We start from the raw sequence: 22,897 nt of genomic DNA on the forward strand, positions 1-22,897 counted from the left end.
CCAAAAAATGCACAACTCTGACTTCTCTCATCTCAGAGTACTGGGTATTGAGCATATCAAGCCAAGGAGGAGAGGGGTAATGTTGATCAATTATTACTCCAACATGAGTCACGTTGGATGTATAGACTCAATACCCTCTCTCCCCTTGGCTTGAATGAAAAAATAGAATTTTCTTGTTTTCTGTAAATATTTCTTTAATCTACAAAACATTGTTAAAAGACACAAGATTCATAAGGTGTTTTATGAATAAGCATTATAATTTGTAGTAATGTATGGCATAGTGAATTACGTATTCGCTTTTCAATGTTAAAGTAGAAATTTCTGTGCTGATTGCCATCATATATATTGTAATTTCCAATAATTTGGAAACTGTGAATAGCCATATGTGTATAGTTTAGTTGTATATAATTAATTGCCGTTAATAATTTGTAGCCATTGTATTCGACATGCATAACATCATTCCCCTTTAAATTTTAGAAGGGGTTGTAACATTGTATCTGCACCAGCATTTAAAAACCTGTTCAGTTGTCTAATTTGACACATCTGATGAAGCCCTGAGTTCAGCCCGGAAAGGGGGAGGGGTGAAACGCGTAATGTTTTGAACAGACACAGCGTGGAGGACGCCAGCATGGTGAAAGAGCTGTGAAGTTGGCAATATCGATTTCAAGTGTAAAAATTTGGGCAAGTGAAGAGCTGCATTGGCCACATACATCACAGTGAGACACACCGCGGAAGAGATCCGGTCAGGTAATACCTCGCTGAGTGTGTGAAGATAGTGAAGGTAAGCCGTGCAGCAGTAAGCCTTGCACCCTGAAGATTGTTGGTATACTACATATGTGATTGGAGCAACTGATAGTTATTTGCCACACATTGACTCTCATATAATTATTTGAAATCCGGTACCGGATGAGAAACAAAATTATTAAGGGGAATCAAGGACGGCATTTTGTTTATTAACGACCGGAGCGTGTTACAACACTCAAGTGCCCGGTAGCAGAGATGAACTTTTCATGAGCCGGCTCTAAATCTTTAATATGCTAGCAATAATTACAATCCAGTAGTGCACTACACTCGATTTTTGTTATTGGCTACTTTTTCAGCATCTGTTTATGGCTATGGTTTTAATAAATATGTATATGTCCAGCATACCTGTTTAGGATATCGTTTCTATTAATATAGTGTGGGTGGTATATGGTGCGGCCTGTAATCCGCTTTAGCTCTCTAGATTTGGTAGAGCTCTTTCTTTCTAATTTATTATATATCTATTTTTGGATTGCTATATATATATATATATATATATATATATATATATATATATATATATATATATATATATATATATATATATATATATATATATATATATATATATATATATATAAAAATAAGAATATCTATTTAAAATGCCTAGAACATTTTCTGCTAATGACAGAATATGACAAATATTTACAGTAAATGCACAGGAAATACATTAAAAATGAATATTGCATAAATATGATTTTTCATGTTTTCATCTACTTAACTGTATATATATATCTATTTGTGTGTACATATGTATTTATGTGTCTATATGTTTATATGTCTGTAAATACATATATATATACACATATAAATACATAAATATATATATATATATATATATATATATATATATGTATTGTACATACAAATACATCTCTTGACATGTATATCTATTTATCTCTATGTTAAAGGCCTTTGCAGACTTTTTTTCTAACAACAGATGCATCCTATCTTTGAGCCCTTATAATGTTTTTGTGCAATTTTATTTTAAATTATTTTTATCAGACAGTGTTATTATGAGTGTAACTGTAGTTTGTATGTATTTTGTATGTGTTTTGTTGCTATTTTTTGTTTTGCAAAACAGTTAACCAGAGCTCTCCTGAGGAGCATTAACTTCAATAGTGCTCAAGCGATTGCGTTTGCTTTCAACTTGTAATACAAGCGAAAAACCAGACGCATGCAAACACCCGCGATAAACCACTTTTCGCTTGCACGGAACTGTTGCCACTCCACTCGTATTCTGGCCCATTATATTTTTAAATATTATTTGGCCTTTAATGTGTAAAATACCCCCAGTCCTTAAGAGGTTAATGAATAGACTTCATATCTTTATGCAGAAGCAAGTTCAGGCCTCAGTTAAAGGGGTAGCAACAACATTGTCTCTTAGTTATATCTAAAATACAGTTTTTTAAAATATATATTGCATTCAAATGCTATTACTGTCTTTATTACACCTATGTTTTGTTTTCATGCTTATAATTTCTTGTCTTTGTCCATCAGTACAGCAGTATTATTTGTGCACAGACATGCAATTACTGACTTAAAAATGATTTTACTTAACCTTTATAGTTGCAAACACATACCTGCCGCGCTGGTATTACGAATGCATTATGAAATGTATTATGAAATGCATATTTTCTTTCCAAATCCATTTATTAGCCTATGTAGTTAAAGGGACAGTACACTGTAAAATTGTTTTTCCATTAATGTATTTTAAATAAACTTGTTATACCAACTGCAGAGTATAAAATATTTGAGAAATTGCATTTTCATGCTTATTTGTGTATATGAAGTAGCTGATTTTGTGCTTTGAAACCACAACCTATTACAATGGGTTGAACTTAAAGGTAATATCAGATCTCATTATGTTATAACTTTGTGTACACAGACTTGCTTCCTTATCTTTTATTTGGCTGGAACACCAAAGCTCAGTACATAGAGAGAACAATGGGCAATTATCATTTTATTACTTAATTATCCTGCATCCCGCTGAGTGTGTAACTTCTGCTGGCTGTGTTTACTTAGGCTAGTCAATAGGCTATACTCCAGTATCAAAACTTTCAGTATAGGTGGCCATACCACAGACTAAATCAGCTATTTCAAATGCTGAAATAGGAGTAAAGGAGCTAATTGTAACCAATTTAATACACTCTAGCAGGTAAAAAGGATCATTGGGACTGATTTAAAGGGGAGAACATTTTTGGGTGAACTGTCCCTTTAATGCTGTGGTAAGTCAGCTCCTTCTTTATTTATTTTCGCATTTTCTTTGTTCTTGTGTTTCCTCTGTGCATACAGGGATTTTTTATACTGACTCTTGCTCCCCAATTAAGGATAACTGCCAATCAGGGCAAAGACAACTGACACATGACCACCATGTGATTCCCTCAATGACTGATAGAGTAAGGATGCCCCAAATGCATCAAGGGGTTAAAGTCTTTAAACTTCATATTTTGGGTGTTCTGACCCTTGAGGTTATGCTTTTCAACATTGTGTGCTGCTTAGCATCTGAATTACAATTGTCTTCTTTGATTTTCTAGCATTGTGCACTGGTTTATGTCTTGCTCAATTGTCTAATCATTCCAGTGTGGAATGTGGTTTCGGTTATAGGATTATACAGCCACACTGAGGCAATTTTTTTTTCCTAAATGGCTTTTAACTTTCTGTACCAATTGTCTCAATATATTTGTGTGTAATGTAAAGCCTGTATCTAATGTGATTATGACTAACTAGTATGTCATTTTTATTTCCTCTTCTTGTTTTATACTAATCACATGTTTTCTTACCACAATCAATATTGAGATTATAGAAAGTTGAAATAATGATTCCTGTTGTAATGTCTTTATGGCCAAGGATAAAATGCACTGTTTATAAATCTGTTTAGAATATACATTCAAATAATAAATCCTAAACTCAGTCTAGATTGTTCTCTGCTACATATTGAGTCAGTATCACTGTCTGTATTGGACATTGCCTTTGTGGTTGGATGAGGAGAAGGGAGGCGGGTGGCAGCAATCATGGGCAGGGAAAGGAAGAGGGGGTCCCTAAAATGCAGAAAATAAGGGAGGGGTGGGTCCCTGCACTAATCTAGAAAATAAAAACATACAGAACTTCAACTGGAAAAACATTTGAACAAAAAAGAAACATACATAGCTAAATAAAAGATCTATAAATAATAAAGACCTTAAAATTATGAAAAATAATAGCAAACATATACAGTATCTCACAAAAGTGAGTACACCCCTCACATTTTTGTAAATATTTTATTATATCTTTTCATGTGACAACAAGGAAGAAATAACACTTTGTCACAATGTAAAGTAGTGGGTGTGCAGCCTGTATAACAGTGTAAATTTGCTATCCCCTCAAGTAACTCAACACACAGCCATTAATGTCTAAACCGTTGGCAACAAAAGCGAGTATGCCCCTAAGTGAAAATGTCCAAATTGGGCCCAAAGTGTCAATATTTTGTGTTAGAGACCTTGCACTCCCACACCTTCCACCTTTGAGGATGCCCCACAGATGCTCAATAGAGTTTAGGTCTGGAGACATGGTTGGCCAGTCCATCACCTTTACCCTCAGCTTCTTAAGCAAGGCAGTGGTCGTCTTGGAGGTGTGTTTGAGGTTGTTATCATGTTGGAATACTGCCCTGTGGCCCAGTCTCCGAAAGGGAGGGGATCTGCTTCAGTATGTCACAGTACATGTTGGCATTCATGGTTCCCTCAATGAACTGTAGCTCCCCAATGCTGGCAGCACTCATGCAGACCCAGACCATGACACTCCCACCACCATGCTTGACTATAGGCAAGACACACTTGTCTTTGTACTCCTCACCTGGTTGCCGCCACACACGCTTGATACCATCTAAACCAAATAAGTTTATCTTAGTCTTATCGGACTATAGGACATGGTTCCAGTAATCCATGTCCTTAATCTGCTTGTCTTCAGCAAACTGTTTGCAGGCTTTCTTGTGCATCATCTTTAGAAGAGGCTTCTTTCAGGGACAACAGCCATGCAGATTAATTTGATGCAGTGTGCGGTGAATGGTCTGAGCACTGACAGGCTGACCCCCCCTTTAACCTCTGCAGCAATGCTGGCAGCACTCATACATATATTTCCCAAAAACAACCTCTGGATATGATGCTGAGCATGTGCACTCAACTTCATTGGTCGACCATGGCGGGGCCTGTTCTGAGTGGAACCTGTCCTGTGAAACCGCTGTATGATCTTTCCCATCATGCTGCAGTTCAGTTTCAGGGTCTTGGCAATCTTCTTATAGTCTAGGCCATCTTTATGTAGAGCAACAATTCTTTTTTTCAGATCCTCTGAGAGGACTTTGCCATGAGATGCCATGTTGAACTGCCAGTGACCAATATGAGATAGTGTGAGAGTGATAACACCAAATTTAACACACCTGCTCCCCATTCACACCTGAGACCTTGTAACACTAACCAGACACATGACACCGGGGAAGGAAAATGGCTAATTCTGCCTAATTTGGACATTTCCACTTAGGGGTGTACTCACTTTTGTTGCCGACGGTTTAGACATTAATAGCTGTGTGTTGAGTTATTTTGAGGGGACAGCAAATTTACACTGTTATACAGTCTGTACACTCACTACTTTACATTGTACTAAAGTGTCATTTCTTCAGTGTTATCACATGAAAAGATATAGAAAAATATTTAAAAAAATGTGAGGGGTGTACTCAATTTTGTAAGATACTGTACATGTTTGGTCTTAGCTGAATCAGAGGATGCTAATGAACACATTTTGGGATTTTAGATTTTTTTCTTGCAGTTAGAAAGCTATAGGAAGAATGTGATAATTAATCGTTTTATATGTTTTTGTATTATTTTACAGTAATTTCTTAATTCTGTGAATAAATAGCTAGTTGAAACTGTCAGCCACTAAAAGCTCTTTTTATCTATAGTTTTCATAGGTAAATCAAAAAACTGTAAATAAAAAATCTGCTTAAAAGGAATGATAGCAAAAATCTCTGGTACTTTGGGCAAGTTTTTCTCTAAAATTCCTGGTAGTGAAGGAGTTAATTGGCCAAATACATATTATCTTGCATAGCAAAAGGGAACATTGAAAAAACATCTACAAAACCCATTTGGCAAATGGGTTCCTAAAATGATAATAGTCTCCTTTCTGCATGGTTTGTTTCGGTAATCACATTAAAGAGAATGAGATTTTATTCCTTGGCATTTGTGGATTTTTTTTTACATAGATTCATGGGGGCATATCTATCAAGCTCCGTATGGTGCTTCAAGCCCCATGTTTCTTGTGCGCCTTCAGACTCGCCAGAAACACAAGTTATGGAGCAGCGGTCTAAAGACCGCTGCTCCATAACCTGTCCATCTGCTCTGAGGAGTCGGACAGACATCGCCGCAATTCAACCCAATTGAATAAGATCTGGTTGATTGAACCCCCCCTGCTAGCAGCCGATTGGCCGCGAATCTGCAGGGGGCGGCATTGCATTAGCAGTTTACAAGAGCTGCTGGTGCAATGCTGAATGCGGAGAGTGTATTGCTCACCGCATTCAGCGAGGTCTATCGGACATGATCCGCAATGTCGGATCATGTCCGACAAGCCTTTCATAAATAGGCCCCATGGTATGAGTTTTTTTTTTAAATCAGGACCAAACTTTTTTTTTAAAAAAAAGATGCAATTTTATAAATAAATTATTCAGATCTGGTGTCACTATTAGGAACTTGCACGGTTGTGAAATTCATGGTGTTCCTTTAATAAAATAAAATAAATAAATAAGTATAACCCTATGTGAGTGGATAGGTTTTATTGTGGGATTTTTTTTAATGCTGTTTTCCTACACAATAAAAATCATTATGTGCTGTGAGAAGTAAAGATCTGTTGAGATTAAAGTGGATCCAATACATGTTGAAGATGGATAGTGTGAGATCTTTTAAATCCTGCTATTGTTGATCATAGAAGTTGTGCCCACTTTCTTCTGACATTTTAATGGTACATTAAACAGCACTTTGTGAAAAAAAATGTTTCCATGAAAAAAACTATTAAAGGGACATGAAACCCAAAATATTTATTTCATGATTCAGATAGATCATATAATTTTAAACAACTTTTACTTCTAATATCAAATGTGTTTCAGTCTCTTGGTATCCTTTGTTGAAGGAGCAGCAGTGCACATTTTAACACATCTGCTGAGCCAATGATAAGAAGCATTTGTGTGCAGCCCCAATTAGCAGATAGTCAGTATGCATTGCTGCTACTGAGTCTACCTCAAGAGAACAAATAGAAGTTATTCAAAAAGTTGTTTATAACTGCACGCTCTATCTGAATCAGGACATTTTTATTTTTACTTTATTGTCCCTTTAAGGTAAATTTGGTTATTTTGAAAACAAAACTAATAGAAAGTAAACAGCATTGGGATTAAGTAATGGGTAGGAATGGTACCCCATGAAAGCACAACATGGGTGGTGGGTACTGCAGGAAGCTAGGCACTTAAGGGTAATGAAGTACATAGGGGCTAACTATTATGGGCATTGGCTTTTGTTGCATTTAAGGGTACATTTGTTAGAGGGTCACTGTAGTGGAAGGGGTATTTATGCAATAAGTGTGATGCTGGAGTTGGGATTAAGGGGCAGATATAGGTGCTTTGGGAATTGTGTTCAGATTCCTTATTTGACTGTTGTCAGCTTGAACATTATGTATTACCCGATGACTTCAGAAGTCTGTTAAATTTCCTATTAAAATATTTCATTAAAGGGGCAGTCAACACTCGAGATAACATGCGATATTGAAAAATAAAAAACGAAGATCCGCCTGCACCATACCCCTTTTGCCTTGCCTACTTGCTTCTTGTAGTAATCACCGTCGATAACTTCTCTAATACGAGTTAAATATGGCAGCCGAACTCCCCCCACCGTTACGTAGCGACCTTCTTCTTCAAAAGATCAGCCAATCAGAATCCAATCCTCGGTCAGAAATTGCAAGCGCTTGCAATTTCTGACCGAGGATTGGATTCTAATTGGCTGATCATTTGAAGCAGAAGGTCGCTACGTAACGGTGGGGGAAGTTAGGCTGCCATATTTACCTCGTATTAGAGAAGTTATCGACGGTGATTACTACAAGAAGTAAGTAGGCAAGGCAAAAGGGGTATGGTGCAGGCGGATCTTCGTTTTTTATTTTTCAATATCGCATAATGTTACCTCGAGTGTTGACTGTCCCTTTAAGTAAAATGAAAAAAAAAAAAAATGAAACAACACTGCATTATTTGATTGCTTTTTCTTTAAAATACATCTGAAAAGAGAGCTTGTTTCTTCTTCCTCTTAGTCTTGAGTATATTGTTTATAATTGTATGGGAAATTCACCTGAGCCTGAAACATTATACAAAGTGATTGGTTAGATCACAGAACAAGCCATTTACATCTGTCCCCAACTGGCCACAGCAAAGGAGACTGGAAACATGGATACAAGCAGGCTCTTTATTTGCAAAACCTTGTAAATTGGGAAAACAAATTGATAATATTAAATTATTTTTTAAATGTATTTTGCAATGCAGTGCTTAATTGCTGATCCGTTCTATGAGATTAATGCTCCTTTAAACCATTTGGAGCTATTTAAAAATGGAGGAAAGATGTTTTCAAAGGGTTTGAGGTCTAGATGAAGAAATAAAAGTCTATCAGCTAGATTTAGAGTTTTGTCGGTAACGACCCACGTAGCTAACGCTGGCTTTTTTTCTCCCGCACCTTTTAAATACCGCTGGTATTTAGAGTTCACAGAAGGGCTGCGTTAGGCTCCAAAAAGGGAGCGTATAGCATATTTACCGCCATTGCAACTCTCAATACCAGCGGTGCTTACGGACGCGGCCAGCTTCAAAAACGTGCTTGTGCACGATTCCCCCATAGAAAACAATGGGGCAGTTTGAGCTGAAAAAAAAGCAGCGTTCAGCTCTTAACGCAGCCCCATTGTTTCCTATGGGGAAACACTTCCTATGTCTGCACCTAACACCATAACATGTACCACTAGTCTAAACACCCCTAACCTTACACTTATTAACCCCTAATCTGCCGCCCCCGCTATCACTGACCCCTGCATATTTTTTTAACCCCTAATCTGCCGCTCCGTACACCGCCGCAACCTACATTATACCTATGTACCCGGAATCTGCTACCCCTAACACCGCCGACCCCTATATTATATTTATTAACCCCTAATCTGCCCCCCACAACGTCGCCGCCAGCTACCTACACTTATTAACCCCTAATCTGCCGACCGGACCTCACCGCTACTATAATAAATGTATTAACCCCTAATCCGCCTCACTAACCCTATAATAAATAGTATTAACCCCTAATCTGCCCTCCCTAACATCGCTGACACCTAACTTCGAGTATTAACCCCTAATCTGCCAACCGGACCTCACCGCTACTCTAATAAATGTATTAACCCCTAAAGCTAAGTCTAACCCTAACACTAACACCCCCCTAAGTTAAATATAATTTAAATCTAACAAAATAAATTAACTCTTATTAAATAACTTATTCCTATTTAAAGCTAAATACTTACCTGTAAAATAAACCCTAATATAGCTACAATATAAATAATAATTATATTGTAGCTATTTTAGGATTAATATTTATTTTACAGGCAACTTTATTTTAACCAGGTACAATAGCTATTAAATAGTTAATAACTATTTAATAGCTACCTAGTTAAAATAATTACAAAATTACCTGTAAAAAAAATCCTAACCTAAGTTACAATTAAACCTAACACTACACTATCAATAAATTAATTAAATAAAATACCTACAATTAAATCTAACACTACACTATCAATAAATTAATTACATGAAATACCTACAAATAAATACAATTAAATAAACTAACTAAAGTACAAAAAATAAAAAAAGCTAAGTTACAAAAAATAAAAAATGAATTACAAACATAATAAAAATATTACAACAATTTTAATCTAATTACACCTACTCTAAGCCCCCTAATAAAATAACAAAGCCCCCCAAAATAAAAAAATGCCCTACCCTATTCTAAAATTAAAATAGAAAAGCTCTTTTACCTTACCAGCCCTTAAAAGGGCCTTTTGCGGGGGAAGGCCCCAAAGAATTCAGCTCTTTTGCCTGTAAAAAAACATACAATACCCCCCCCAACATTACAACCCACCACCCACATACCCCTAATCTAACCCAAACCCCCCTTAAATAAACCTAACACTAAGCCCCTGAAGATCTTCCTACCTTGTCTTCACCATGCCAGGTATCACCGATCGGTCCAGGCTCCGAAGTCTTCATCCAAGCCCAAGCGGGGGCTGGAGATCCATCATCCGGCTGAAGTCTTCTATCAAGCGGCAAGAAGAAGTCCAGAAGAGGCTCCAAAGTCTTCATCCTATCCGGGCAGAAGAGGAGATCCGGACCGGCAACCATCTTCATCCAAGCGGCATCTTTTATCTTCATCCGATGACGAGCGGCTCCATCTTGAAGACCTCCAGCGCGGATCCATCCTCTTCTTCCGACGTCCTAAGTCCGAATGAAGGTTCCTTTAAATGACGTCATCCAAGATGGTGTCCCTCGAATTCCGATTGGCTGATAGGATTCTATCAGCCAATCGGAATTATGGTAGGAAAAATCTGATTGGCTGATGGAATCAGCCAATCAGATTCAAGTTCAATCCGATTGGCTGATCCAATCAGCCAATCAGATTAAGCTCGCATTCTATTGGCTGATCGGAACAGCCAATAGAATGCAAGTTCAATCTGATTGGCTGATTCAATTTATTATTTATTATTTATTGATAGTGTAGTGTTAGATTTAATTGTAGATAATTGTAGGTATTTTATTTAATTAATTTATTGATAGTGTAGTGTTAGGTTTAATTGTAACTTAGGTTAGGATTTAATTTACAGGTAATTTTGTAATTATTTTAACTAGGTAGGTATTTAATAGCTATTGTACCTGGTTAAAATAAATACAAAGTTGCCTGTAAAATAAATATAAATCCTAAAATAGCTACAATATAATTATAATTTATATTGTAGCTATATTAGGGTTTATTTTACAGGTAAGTATTTAGCTTTAAATAGGAATAATTTATTTAATAAGAGTTAATTTATTTCGTTAGATTTAAATTATATTTAACTTAGGGGGTGTTAGTGTTAGGATTAGACTTAGCTTTAGGGGTTAATACATTTATTATAGTAGCGGTGAGGTCCGGTCGGCAGATTAGGGGTTAATACTTGAAGTTAGGTGTCGGCGATGTTAGGGAGGGCAGATTAGGGGTTAATACTATTTATTATAGGGTTATTGAGGCAGGAGTGAGGCGGATTAGGGGTTAATAACTTTATTATAGTAGCGGTGAGGTACGGTCGGCAGATTAGGGGTTAATAATTGTAGGTAGGTAGCAGCGACGTTGATGGCGGCAGATTAGGGGTTAATAAATATAATATAGGGATCGGCGGTCGGCAGATTAGGGGTTAAAAAATTTTATTAGAGTGGCGGCGATGTGGGGGGACCTCGGTTTAGGGGTACATAGGTAGTTTATGGGTGTTAGTGTACTTTAGAGCACAGTAGTTAAGAGCTTTATGAACCGGCGTTAGCCCATAAAGCTCTTAACTCCTGACTTTTTTCTGCGGCTGGAGTTTTGTCGTTAGATTTCTAACGCTCACTTCAGCCAAGACTCTAAATACCGGCGTTAGAAAGATCCCATTGAAAAGATAGGATACGCAAATGGCGTAGGGGGATCTGCGGTATGGAAAAGTTGCGGCAGGAAAGTGAGCGTTAGACCCTTACCTACAAGACTCTAAATACCAGCGGTAGCCCAAAACCAGCGTTAGGAGCCTCTAACGCTGGTTTTGACGGCTAACGCCAAACTCTAAATCTATCCATTGGTGCGTATTCTTTTTCAACAATGTATACCAAGAGAACGAAGCACATTTGAAAATAGAAGTGAATTTAAAAGTGCCTTAAAATGACATGCTCTACCTGAATCATGCAAATTTAATTTCAACTTTCCTATCCTTTTAATTTATGGATTCTGATATTTTAGAATTTGATATAAGACACAACCCATTTGACAAGAAGAATCAAAACACTAGAATCTATCCCATCATTTGCAATATGCTTTACAAATACCCCATTATTTAAGAGCTTGGTTCTCTTTAGTGACTAATGCCTTAAACTCACAACTTTAGCTGGAACACACTTTTTAGTAAGAAACGTGCCAGCTTTAACTCCACAATATTGGAATTTGTATTACATTTATAATGGCATAATCAAATAATTTAGCTTCAGTGGGAAACCTAAATAATTGTATTCTTGAATTGTAATCTGCCAGATCACTGCTGGGTTCCTGACAGAAGTGAGTGTATGTTTGTTGGAGCAGCTGATCAGCCAACACATGTTTCTTTTTTGGGTGCTGCTGGCAGCCTGCTAGGTGCAATTTTTAGTGGCTAGAATAGAACTCCACATAAATGACAGATTCCATTTAGTTTTCCAAAACACTTTGGTTTCCCACCAAAGGCATTTATTTTGTTTATCACGCAGATGGGTACTCTGAAAACTATAACCAGCTTCAACAGTGCACCAAGTATTCATTTAACCTCTTAACATCGACAAAGGAGGGAGGATATGTAGTTTTAAGTTAGAAAACTTGAATAAGAAATTTAAATATCCAACTTACATGGCTATAAGGGAAGGGTTGCCACTAAAAGCTTGCTCGGGAATAGTCTTGATGTTGTTACTGTGAAATCCCCTGAAAAACAAGACATGACATCAAAATGTAAGGAATAATTATCATAATAGATATTTCAGAAAGACAAGACAAAAACTCAAATGAGTTTTATCAGCATTATTATTAGCACACAATTAAAAAAACATTTGTTCAATCAAGTGCGCCATTAACCGATACCATGTGCATGGTGAGCCGTTCTACTTGCTGAAGATCCATAATGGTCTAGTAGGCAGCACTCCCAAGCCTTCTGCTTGTTGGACTTATAAAGGGGCTGAGTTAGTGTAGCTACAAGGGAGCTGGATGGGGACAGCAGATAATCTAGAGCCATCATTTGATATAGAATCAACCGCCACAGATAGTTGTGTTCTTATCACCAAGCCCCGAAAAGTAAGAAAAAATCAAAACATGGTGTTTTCATAGGGAGGGGACCATTAGTGCCCATCCCCCCTCCAGAATATAATCTGAAATGTGTACAGATCTCCAATAAAGTCCTTTTTTTAAATGTGCTCTTAATTCTACTTTGGCACAAATGAGGACCCCATGTTTTTATAACAACCTTCAAAAGCATGTATAGGGCACTCTTTGAAATTTGGATACCATTGATAACAATTTCGTAAGGCAAAAACAGTATCAACAGTGGTCACCCAGCTATTTTTAATGCTATTTACTAAAATCTTAACAAAAGTATTTTTTTTTCAAAATGTTTTGTTGCAGCTTTCTCACATTAAATGAAATATAAATATAATAATGGTGTATTCTGAATCTGCTGGGCTTGTTGACAAAAAATATATAGTTTGTGTAAGTAATTAAAATTACAATTTATGCTGAAATTAAAAAGCTCTAAATCAGTTTAGCCCAAAAAGACTTAGCAAAGAAGGGTTTAAACTTAAAAAAACAGACAGTATAGTATCTCAATGAACAGCACTATGGAACTTTGTGGCGCTTCACAAATAAATGACAATAATAATAATGTCAATTAAAGAAAACTAATTAAAGGGCAAGGTCGTGGACATGATAACTGAATGTGCCTAGGGCAGCGTGTCATTTCAACAAGATAGACTGTTTTACAGTCATATTAACAATATATCTAGCCAACCACCGAACTGCAATTGCTACACTTACAGTTCTTTCAGGTTCCTTAGGGTTTTGATAGCAGAAGGGAACTCGTCTAGATTGTTATAATTCAGATCTCTAAAAAAAAAATTGAACAGATTAGGCAAAAAGACAGACACATTTATATTCTCACATTACATTGTTTTAACACAAACATTATTCTTTCTTTTATTTTGCTACAGATAAAACAAAGTAAATTACTTGACAATTTGCCCTAGTCAAGAGATACAAGAGGGATAATGTGAATTATGTACTTTGTTTTCTGTAGACAACAAAGCAAACTTGATTATAAAAGTAACTTAGAAAGTTGTTTAAAATTGCATGCCCTATCTGAATCCTGAAAGTTAATTTTTTACTTTAGTTTCCCTTTAAAGGGACATTAAACCCATTTTGTTTTCTTTCATGATTCAGATAGTGAATGCCATTTTAAACAACTTTCTAATGTACTTCTATTATCTAACTTGCTTCATTTTCTTGATATTCTGTGCTGAAAAGCATATCTGTCATGGTTGATTAAATATTTCCTACCTGTTCTATATTAATTTTTTTGCATATATTATGTATTATTATTGTTTTTGTATTTTATTGTACCCTATTGTATCAATGCAATGTCTTGTGGACCCAGGACATACTTGAAAACGAGAGAAATCTCAATGCATCCTTCCTGGTAAAATATTTTATAAATAAATATCTAGATAAGCTCAGTAGCTTCTGACTGGTGGCTGCACATATTTGCCTCATATGATTGGCTCATCCATGTGCATTGCTATTTATTTAACAAAGGATATCTAAAGAATTAAGCAAATTCGATAATAGAAGTAAATTGGAATGTTGTTTAAAATTGTATTCTCTGTCTGAATCATGAAATCATTTTTTGGGGTTTAATGTCCCGCCTTTAATAAAAGCCATAGAAAAGGAAAAGTCATCCAAATGGAATGCTGATTTCACACAAGTTTCTATGGATTAAAACGAGTTTCTTAAACAGCTATTCTCTGGATTAATATTTCTACTACTAGTCACGTAAAACCTAAAATAAATTTTCCATTATTTCACACCCTTCTATGGAAACTTATTCCAGATTAAGGAAACTGAATAAGGATTTAATATGAAATGAGGAAAAAGGAAACTGAGTCCTGGGGTCAGTAATGGAGTTTATTGCAATGCAGGCTTACAACAAGTTAGGTGAGCTCCATCTAACGCGTTTCGCGCATGAGCACATGCGCTTCATCAGATGAATAAGGATTTAGCAGGATGCAGAGAGACGCTGAATAGACATTATCTAAGAGGGAGTATTGCTTGAGAAAAGGAGAAATGTATTTAAAGAGATATTAAACCTAAGATTTTTCTTTCATGATTCAGATAGATCAAACCATTTAAAACAACTTTATATCTTACTTTTATCATCAAATTTGCTTTGTTCTCTTGGTATTCTTTGTTAAAAGCTAAAGCTAGGTAGGCTAATATGCTATTTTTTTTTAAAACACTTACACTTTACGCTAGATCTTCCGGCACGCAAATCAGGGTGAGTACAAATTTCATTTACTTTGTTTACTTTCAACTTGTAAAATGCACACTTTTTGGGGAGGTAGCGACAGGTGAACCAACAGAAGCATTATAGGTAGCAACCAAGCTAGCTCCCAGTAGTACATTACCCATAAGCCTACCATGTTATGCTTTTCAACAAAGAACACAGTAAATTAAATAACAAAACGTTCATGTCCATTAAAACATTAGAGCTTCATTAGAGCTTCATCTAAATATCATATAGTATGTCAGTCTAAGCCTTTTATTCAGTTAGGAAAGCAAATAATATTTGTTCTTTAATACTAACCTCTGTATATCACTGAAGATGGGGCACATACACATAAACTGTACAAGCATTAACTAGTAGAATTATGCAGCATTCCTTAAAAATCACTAATGTTTGCATCTATTAGTTGTTTTAAATAGAGGGCAGAGTATTTCATGAAGCTAAATTAAAGGCCCAGTCTTGCCCTATAATCTACATTACTTTTATCTGAGTAACTTCACCATATTTCTTGTTGGGAGGAAACGCCATTTCAGATCTGGGTTTAACAGCCATATTATTATAAAAACAGATACAAAATGTATATTTTAGAATCTGTCAGAGACCTAGAAACCCTTGTCAGGCTTTTTAATGTATGTAATCCATCTAAAATGAGTAAGCAGACTTGCTGCCAAAAAAACAAAAAAATATGTTTAAGCCTATTTAAGCTTACTGGTGCCACTTAATGGAGAAATACACCACAATTATTTCAAGAGACATGAAATAAAATCTACTTCGTATTTACTTCTTTTGAAACAACGGAGACTTAAGAAAAAGGGGCTGATCCTTATAGATATCATAGGGACAGCTTAGTAAATGCTGCTGTTTTGTATGATTTCTTAGCAAAGGTAACTGGAGTGCTAATTATGCTGAATTTCACTACATTAGATGCTTTGAACCATGTCAGAAAACAAGGTGTACGTGAATTTTTTCATTCATGAGTGTCATTTTCTAATACAATCTTGCTTAGGTCTAAATTTACCACCAGGTTCAAACACAACTCAGTATTCAGCAATGCACATACGCAACCTCTTCAAGCCAATTTGTCATATCAGTTGTCTCTGAATAAGCTTACAATATCATTTGTATTTTAGGTATAATTAAAAAATGCCAAGTAACATGTCCTTGTAAGAATGTGATCATCTATGTTAAAGACTTTAAAAAGGACGTACAAGTAAATAAAAAAAAACTGTTTAATTGTGATTTTATAACAGAAATGAATTGGACTTTAGTTTTTAATGGTACATTCTATCTCAAAGTTTCATTTTGGCTTCAAACTCCCTGTAAAAGTGTTGTTGATAAATATGTTTAGGGGACAGTAAAGACAAAATGAAACATTCATAATGCTGATAGAGTATGACATTTTAAACAACTTTCCATTTTACATCTTCTATCAATTTTGCTTATTTTCCTTGGTATACTTTGTTAAAGAGTAATCCTAGGTGAGTTCAGGAGCGTGCACATGTCTTTAGCCATCTGGCAGCAGTGTTTATACATAGTTGCAAACTTTGCTGCCATAGAGTGTCTATAGCATAGTAAGTGAAGAAAATAGCAGGCACTACGTACACAGATTTGTTTGCAAAATAAAATCCCAAATTTATTGGAAAGTATACACGGTAAATACCAATCCAAAGGTGCCGGGACAAGATACCAAAGTCACTCACAGCCAGGCTATAGCTGTGGACAAAGGCAAGAGTCTGACGCGTTTCGCGCCCCCTACAGGCGCTTACTCATAGACCTGTGTGTCTATAGCATGTTATGGCAGTTGTTTGCAACTATGTATAACTTTGATATAAACATTGTTGCAAACACTGCTGCCAGATGGGTAAAGGCATGGGCACTTTCCTGAGCTCATCTAGGATTACTCTTAACAAAGGATACCAAGAGAATTAAGCAAAACTGACAACAGACCTGAAAATAGAAAGTTTACTACTCTCTCCATTAAAGTATAATTTTGACTTTACTTTCCCTTTAAGATAAAATTGGTCTCAACTTCAGGGTCTGTAACATAAATATACCTCAGTATATTGTGCACTTTCACCTTATAGCCTTGGTGTTATTTTTTAGATTCTAAAACATCAGCATGCAATCTTCATATACCATCCTGCCATGATTTAATCCTCACTCTTCAGCCACAGTATCTGAACCTAAGAAATTCACAAGCATTCAAACAAAATGATCCTAAAATGATATCTATTATTTTTTCTTAAAGACCAGAAATCTTGCCTTAATCTGAAAAGTAAAGATCCATTAATAACTTAAAAATGTATCTGCTGTTTAGTCGCATTTGACCAAGAGTGTTACAATACATAACATAACAATGGGTTTAACAGATAGATAGCAGTGCACAAAACAAGCATATTGGCTTTTCCATTTGTCACACACCATGGGGTTAATGAGTAAAATGGTACAAACATAGAACAGATTCTTTTCATTAAAACAGCAGAGGAGTCAATTAGGTGGAGATGTAGATGCTCGTATGTGGGATTTTTGTTGAGTTACTAATGGACCTACTTTAGCATGAGTAATGGTTCAAACAGATACAAAAAGCCATAACTCAAGGTATTGTTAAAAGGTACAGGATTTGTTTTATACAGTCATCATTGGAACAATCGTACCAAACACATTGCAATTAGGCAAGGCAAAAAGCATGTTTGGCTTTTCAACTATTTTTATTCTTTTTTAGAATATCAATGAAAACAGTGAAAAGGCTGAAACAAATAAGAGGTCAACTCACAAAGTCTCCAGACTGTGGAGCCCGTCAAAGCATTTCTTTCCCAGGGAATAGATTCTATTGTTATGGAGATGGCTGCAGGGAAACATTAAAAGCACAGTCAGTAAAGCACGCTGCACACAGTGAACCTATGCAAACTTCCTCAAAGAACGCTACTAAAGAAACGTGTTTTCAAGCATGCACTTATTGTATACAAGTCAAGCACTGCCAAGGAATTTATTGGAGGGCATGCTCCTCAGACTTTTACTTAGCTTCTCAAAAAGATTGGCAGCTGTTTTTTTTTTCTACGGGTCTGTGAACAAATACAGAAGATGCGCTAGATATTTATAAATAGCTGCCTAACCATCAGACTGCTAAAAAGAGCAACATTAAAGTATTATGTAGGACATCCCAACAAAGAACACATTTCCAAGCAATTCACTTGCCTAATTTTTGTTGCTTTAATTTTACCTTTTTCTTTCTTTTTTTGCTTTGTCATTCAGAGATTGGTAAGTGGTAGATGTTAAGAAACTATTTTAATCACTTTTCAATTTTCATTCCTTGCCCAGAAATAAAACTGTTAGATCCTAACCAATTCACATTTTCTTTAAAGGGATACTAAACCCACATTGTTTCTTATTATTATTCAGATAGAGCATGCAATTTTAAACAACTTTGTAATTTACTCCTATTATCAGTTTTTCTTCGTTCTCTTGGTATCTTTATTTAAAAAGCAGGAATGAAAGCTTAGGAGCCGGCCAATTTTAGGTTCAGCACCTGGGTAGTGCTTGCTGGTTAAATGTACCTACCAATAAGCAAGTGTTATCCAGGGTGCTGAACCAGAAATGGGCCGGCTCCCAAGCTATCATTCCTGCTTTTCAAATAAAGATACTAAGAGAACAAATACAAATTGATAATAGGAGTAAATTAGAAAGTTGCTTAAAATTGCCTGCTCTATCCAAATCATAAAAGAAAAAAATTGGGTTAAGTATTCCTTTAAAGGGACACTAAACCCAAATTTTTTCTTTCATGATTCAGATAGAGCATGCAATTTTAAGCAACTTTCTAATTTACTCCTATTATCAATTTTTCTTCGTTCTCTTGCTATTATCTTTATTTAAAAAGCAGGAATGTGGGGGGTGGAGCTGCCCAGCAACTAAGATGGTCACATGATCTGGGAGCTCCGTGTATACAGCTTCCAAGAAAGCCCTATTAACAACAGGAACTCTAAAAACAAATATCATAACTAAAGGGCAATAACACAGGGAGAAGTTTAGGACATGCTGATAAACAATCGGTGGTTGTGTGTTCAATACTGAGCTGAATAACTGTCTCGGAGCTGCCCGCCACATATTGGAGCGCCATTTTGGTGGATTAGCACGCATAGCAGGGATAGTCACTCCAGCACTTAAAAGTGCTTAATAATCCTCTAAGTCTCTGCCTTATCATAATGCCTAATGAATGTTATAGTGCACTGTTGCCCGACATGGAGACCCAAACACCTTATACTGCTATCAGAGATTTGCTGGAGGAGCATGGGAAGAGGATGTGCGAGAGGCTTGATGTTATTATTAATACAATTCAAGCAGCACATGCACATGGCGACAACACCACAGAGGAACGCAGAGCAGTACAAGAGTCACAGAGCAACATAGCACATGCAGCTCTCCAGGCGCGCTCCTCGTCATTGACATCAGTAGGTACAAGCCTCAAGATGGAGCTTCGCTCTCCCTCTGCCGCTACAAGCGGATTGCACACATGGAGGAAAATACAATATGGCCACTCGCACATAGAAGCAGACACCACAGAGCATCACAGTGCTCAAGCATTACCAAGCACGCTCCTCTCTGTCATCAGCTTTGCCCACTTGTCACAGCATTCCTGTTGGGAACACCGTCAGATCCTGCAGATGTACCGGGCTATGTGCCATTATTCCCCCTGGGCTCTCTGGGCTGAAATGCGAACCATACTTGGACTGAAACGGTCAATTAGAGCTGGTATTGGATAAAGGGTGTGTATGGAAAGAGGTGATTTTGGGCATACTATACCCACCAAGACTGCCTAACATCTTGAGAACTCCCTCTGCTATACTACCCCACAGCATAAAAATCTGATGTTGTACTTTTTCCTCGCTCCTGTGTGCATATACATAAATGTAAATATTATTTTATGTAATGGTATTTCTTTTCTTTAGCCTTCTTGAGCGCATGGGGATATACGTTAAGCCCATGGTTATCTGTTGAAATTTACTAAGCTTTAGTAAGCTAATTTTTTCCTTGGCTAAAGTACTTGTCGTCTATTGCACTTTCTAAAATATGGGAAGATTGTTTAGCTAAGTACTGTAACATACTTATATCTTAGATAGAGAGATGGCATTAGGGGTCATTTATTGTAATCAAATTATTTTATACCAATGAATAGGAAGCAAGTTTTTTCTTTTTAGGTGACAGGGTTGTCTGCGGCCGGGACACCCAAGTTTAGCCTCTCCTATAAGTATTGAACATACACAGCTTCTCCTATCATTGGTCCATTAGACCCCACAAGCCTACCCATTGGTTATTATAGTTTCCTTTTTTTATGACAATAGAGATACATTAGGCTGCATGGCAAGTTTGTCTTTACTAGTAATAGACAACAGAACAAAGAAATGATCTATAATAATAAAGGTTATATATTAAAAGGGAAAGGAAACAGAGGACTGGCTATAGCAACAAATTAGTAGAAATTGCTCCCATTTCATTGTCCCTCATCAGATAATTATTGCTGACACTATGTTTTTATTATTAGTTGAGGTATATCCAAATTATACAGACAAGCATAGTTATCTTTACACTACGCTTATAGTATACCATTCAATTTGTGAGCCCTGAGGAAAAGGTTGTTCCTGATTAAACGTTTTTTAGTGTGTTTTTAAGCTAAGAGCAGACATGTAGACATATCTTTTAACTTTTCATGCATTAGCTCTTGCTGTTGGGGGAACATTGCATATATGAAGCTATATGGACTAAAGTGGAGCAGGTATTTCTTACTAAGTCTGAACATAATTTAGCACATAACCATTAGTACTAGATTAAGTATTCCTTTTGTTCAGGATTTTGCCGAAATAGGGCATGAGTATACAAACCCATACAGCTTGAGCCTCCCTCTAGATTATGAGTACCTACTATATATTTCTACAGACTTGCACTAATCCTACTTACTAAATGTTTACTACTGCTCATGATTAGTACCTCCCATGGCTTCACTTTCTCCACATTCGCTTCTGATGCCTCACTACATATAATATGTTTGTGTTACATGTCGACAATTGTAAGTGCTGCTTATTTGCTTACTATTTATGTTAGAAGGGGCAGGAAACATTTCCATTAGCATAACCTCCGCCCCTCCCTCCCTCACTCCTCTTGTGCGGTTAGGGATAAGTGATGTTTCCTCCGCACTGTTTTGATTTGGTAGAGTTTAGTAGTCTCCACCCTGCCTGAAGAGCCTCTGCTTAAGTTTTTCCCTCACCCAGGTAAAAAGGCTCTTCGGGTCATATCACGGTGAAATATGATCTGTTTTCTTATGTGTTTTATGATATCTATGGTCAGCGTGTTCTTCTAGTCCCACTGTGCTCTCCATAATGTTTGATTGTTTATCTAGCAGTTTTTTTTCCACTATTATCTTTCTTACAGAAAATGTTACTTGTTGTCATCCTACTAGACATGTAAGAAAATCTAGAACTTGTTTTATTGCAATACTCTCATCAGCATTACTTTGTTTGTTGTTAACTAACGCTGACTATGATCATTAATGGTGTCCTCTCTGTATCATGGAGAGTGTGATCCCACCAAAGGATCAGATTGTCATTGAGGACACATAGAGGTTTAAATATAAAATGAGGAGCAGAAAAGTTCGGTCTATAAGAATGTAATGTACCGTTATTCTATGATAAAAAAATTCATTGTATTGTAAATTTGTATGATACCTTCGGTATGCCTGAATACCGTGCTTGTAACAATGTGCCATTGCTGCCTCAATAAAAAATAATTTTAAAAAAAAAGCAGGAATGTGATGCATAGGAGCCGGCCCTTTTTGGTTGAGAACCTGGGTTATGCTTGCTTATTGGTGGGTAAATATAAGCCTCCAATAAGCAAGTGCTATCCATGGTGCTGAACCTAAAATGGGCTGGCTGCTAAGATTTACATGCTTTAAAAATAAAGATAGCAAGAGAACAAAGGAAAATTGATAATAGGAGTAAATTAGAAAGTTGCTTAAAATTTCATGCTCTATCTGAATTATGAAAGAAAAAAAATCGGGTTCAGTGTCCCTTTAAGTCTAATTGATATAGCTTTCATTAATATCACATCAAAGAAGATGGCAGGTAGGGTTGCCACATTTCTTGGCACAAAATGCTGGCACCAGTAATATTATTATTATATTCTATTATTTATAAGGTGTCAATATTTTAAGTAGCAGTCAAAAGGCAGATATTACATATATGGGGATATGAAAGTTCTTAAACTGAAACAGAAGGCGAAGAGGACACTGTAGTTGTAGATTCACTTTTATCCAAAGAATGCTACAAGTTTAAAGTCTCTCAGGTTTACAGTGGAAAAATGTGAAATGAAAGGACTGGGAAGCAAAAATAAGAATATTTAGAAGTAAAGTCAGTGTAAATAATTTGTGGAATAAAACATATGACAGTGACAAGACAAGTACTTATGGTAAGAAATGTGTGAGAATATGGAGCGCTGGTGAATAGAGAGAGGAGTTTCAATTAGGTTCTTGCAGTCTCATAAGTTGTAAGAACTACAGCTGAATGTAATTATAGGATGATTATATAAGAAAACGACTGGGAGGGCTGTGGGGAGGATGGGGGGGGGGGATACTTTGAATTGAGCTCTGTAAATAAGTTTCTGAGAGGCAGAAACTTTATTGTTAGGGCAGGTATGAGAAAAGAGGGAGGAGCAGAGGCAAGTAGTATAGGAGGGCAAGGTCATA

General features: G+C 36.4%; 1 protein-coding gene across 1 annotated transcript in view; it reads right to left on the bottom strand.

Annotated features, from left to right (window-relative positions):
- The window catches only part of LGR5 (leucine rich repeat containing G protein-coupled receptor 5), a 289,155-nt gene that overhangs the window by 69,125 nt on the left and 197,133 nt on the right, over window positions 1-22,897 (bottom strand). Inside the window, exons 6-8 of the mRNA XM_053716784.1 lie at window positions 17,942-18,013; window positions 13,647-13,715; window positions 12,474-12,545 (exon numbers count right to left, since the gene is read on the bottom strand). Coding sequence (XP_053572759.1) covers window positions 12,474-12,545; window positions 13,647-13,715; window positions 17,942-18,013 — 213 coding nt within the window. The remainder of the gene's footprint in view (window positions 1-12,473; window positions 12,546-13,646; window positions 13,716-17,941; window positions 18,014-22,897) is intronic.

Source organism: Bombina bombina, chromosome 6 (genome assembly GCF_027579735.1).
Source record: "Bombina bombina isolate aBomBom1 chromosome 6, aBomBom1.pri, whole genome shotgun sequence".
Taxonomy (NCBI): Eukaryota; Metazoa; Chordata; class Amphibia; order Anura; family Bombinatoridae; genus Bombina; species Bombina bombina.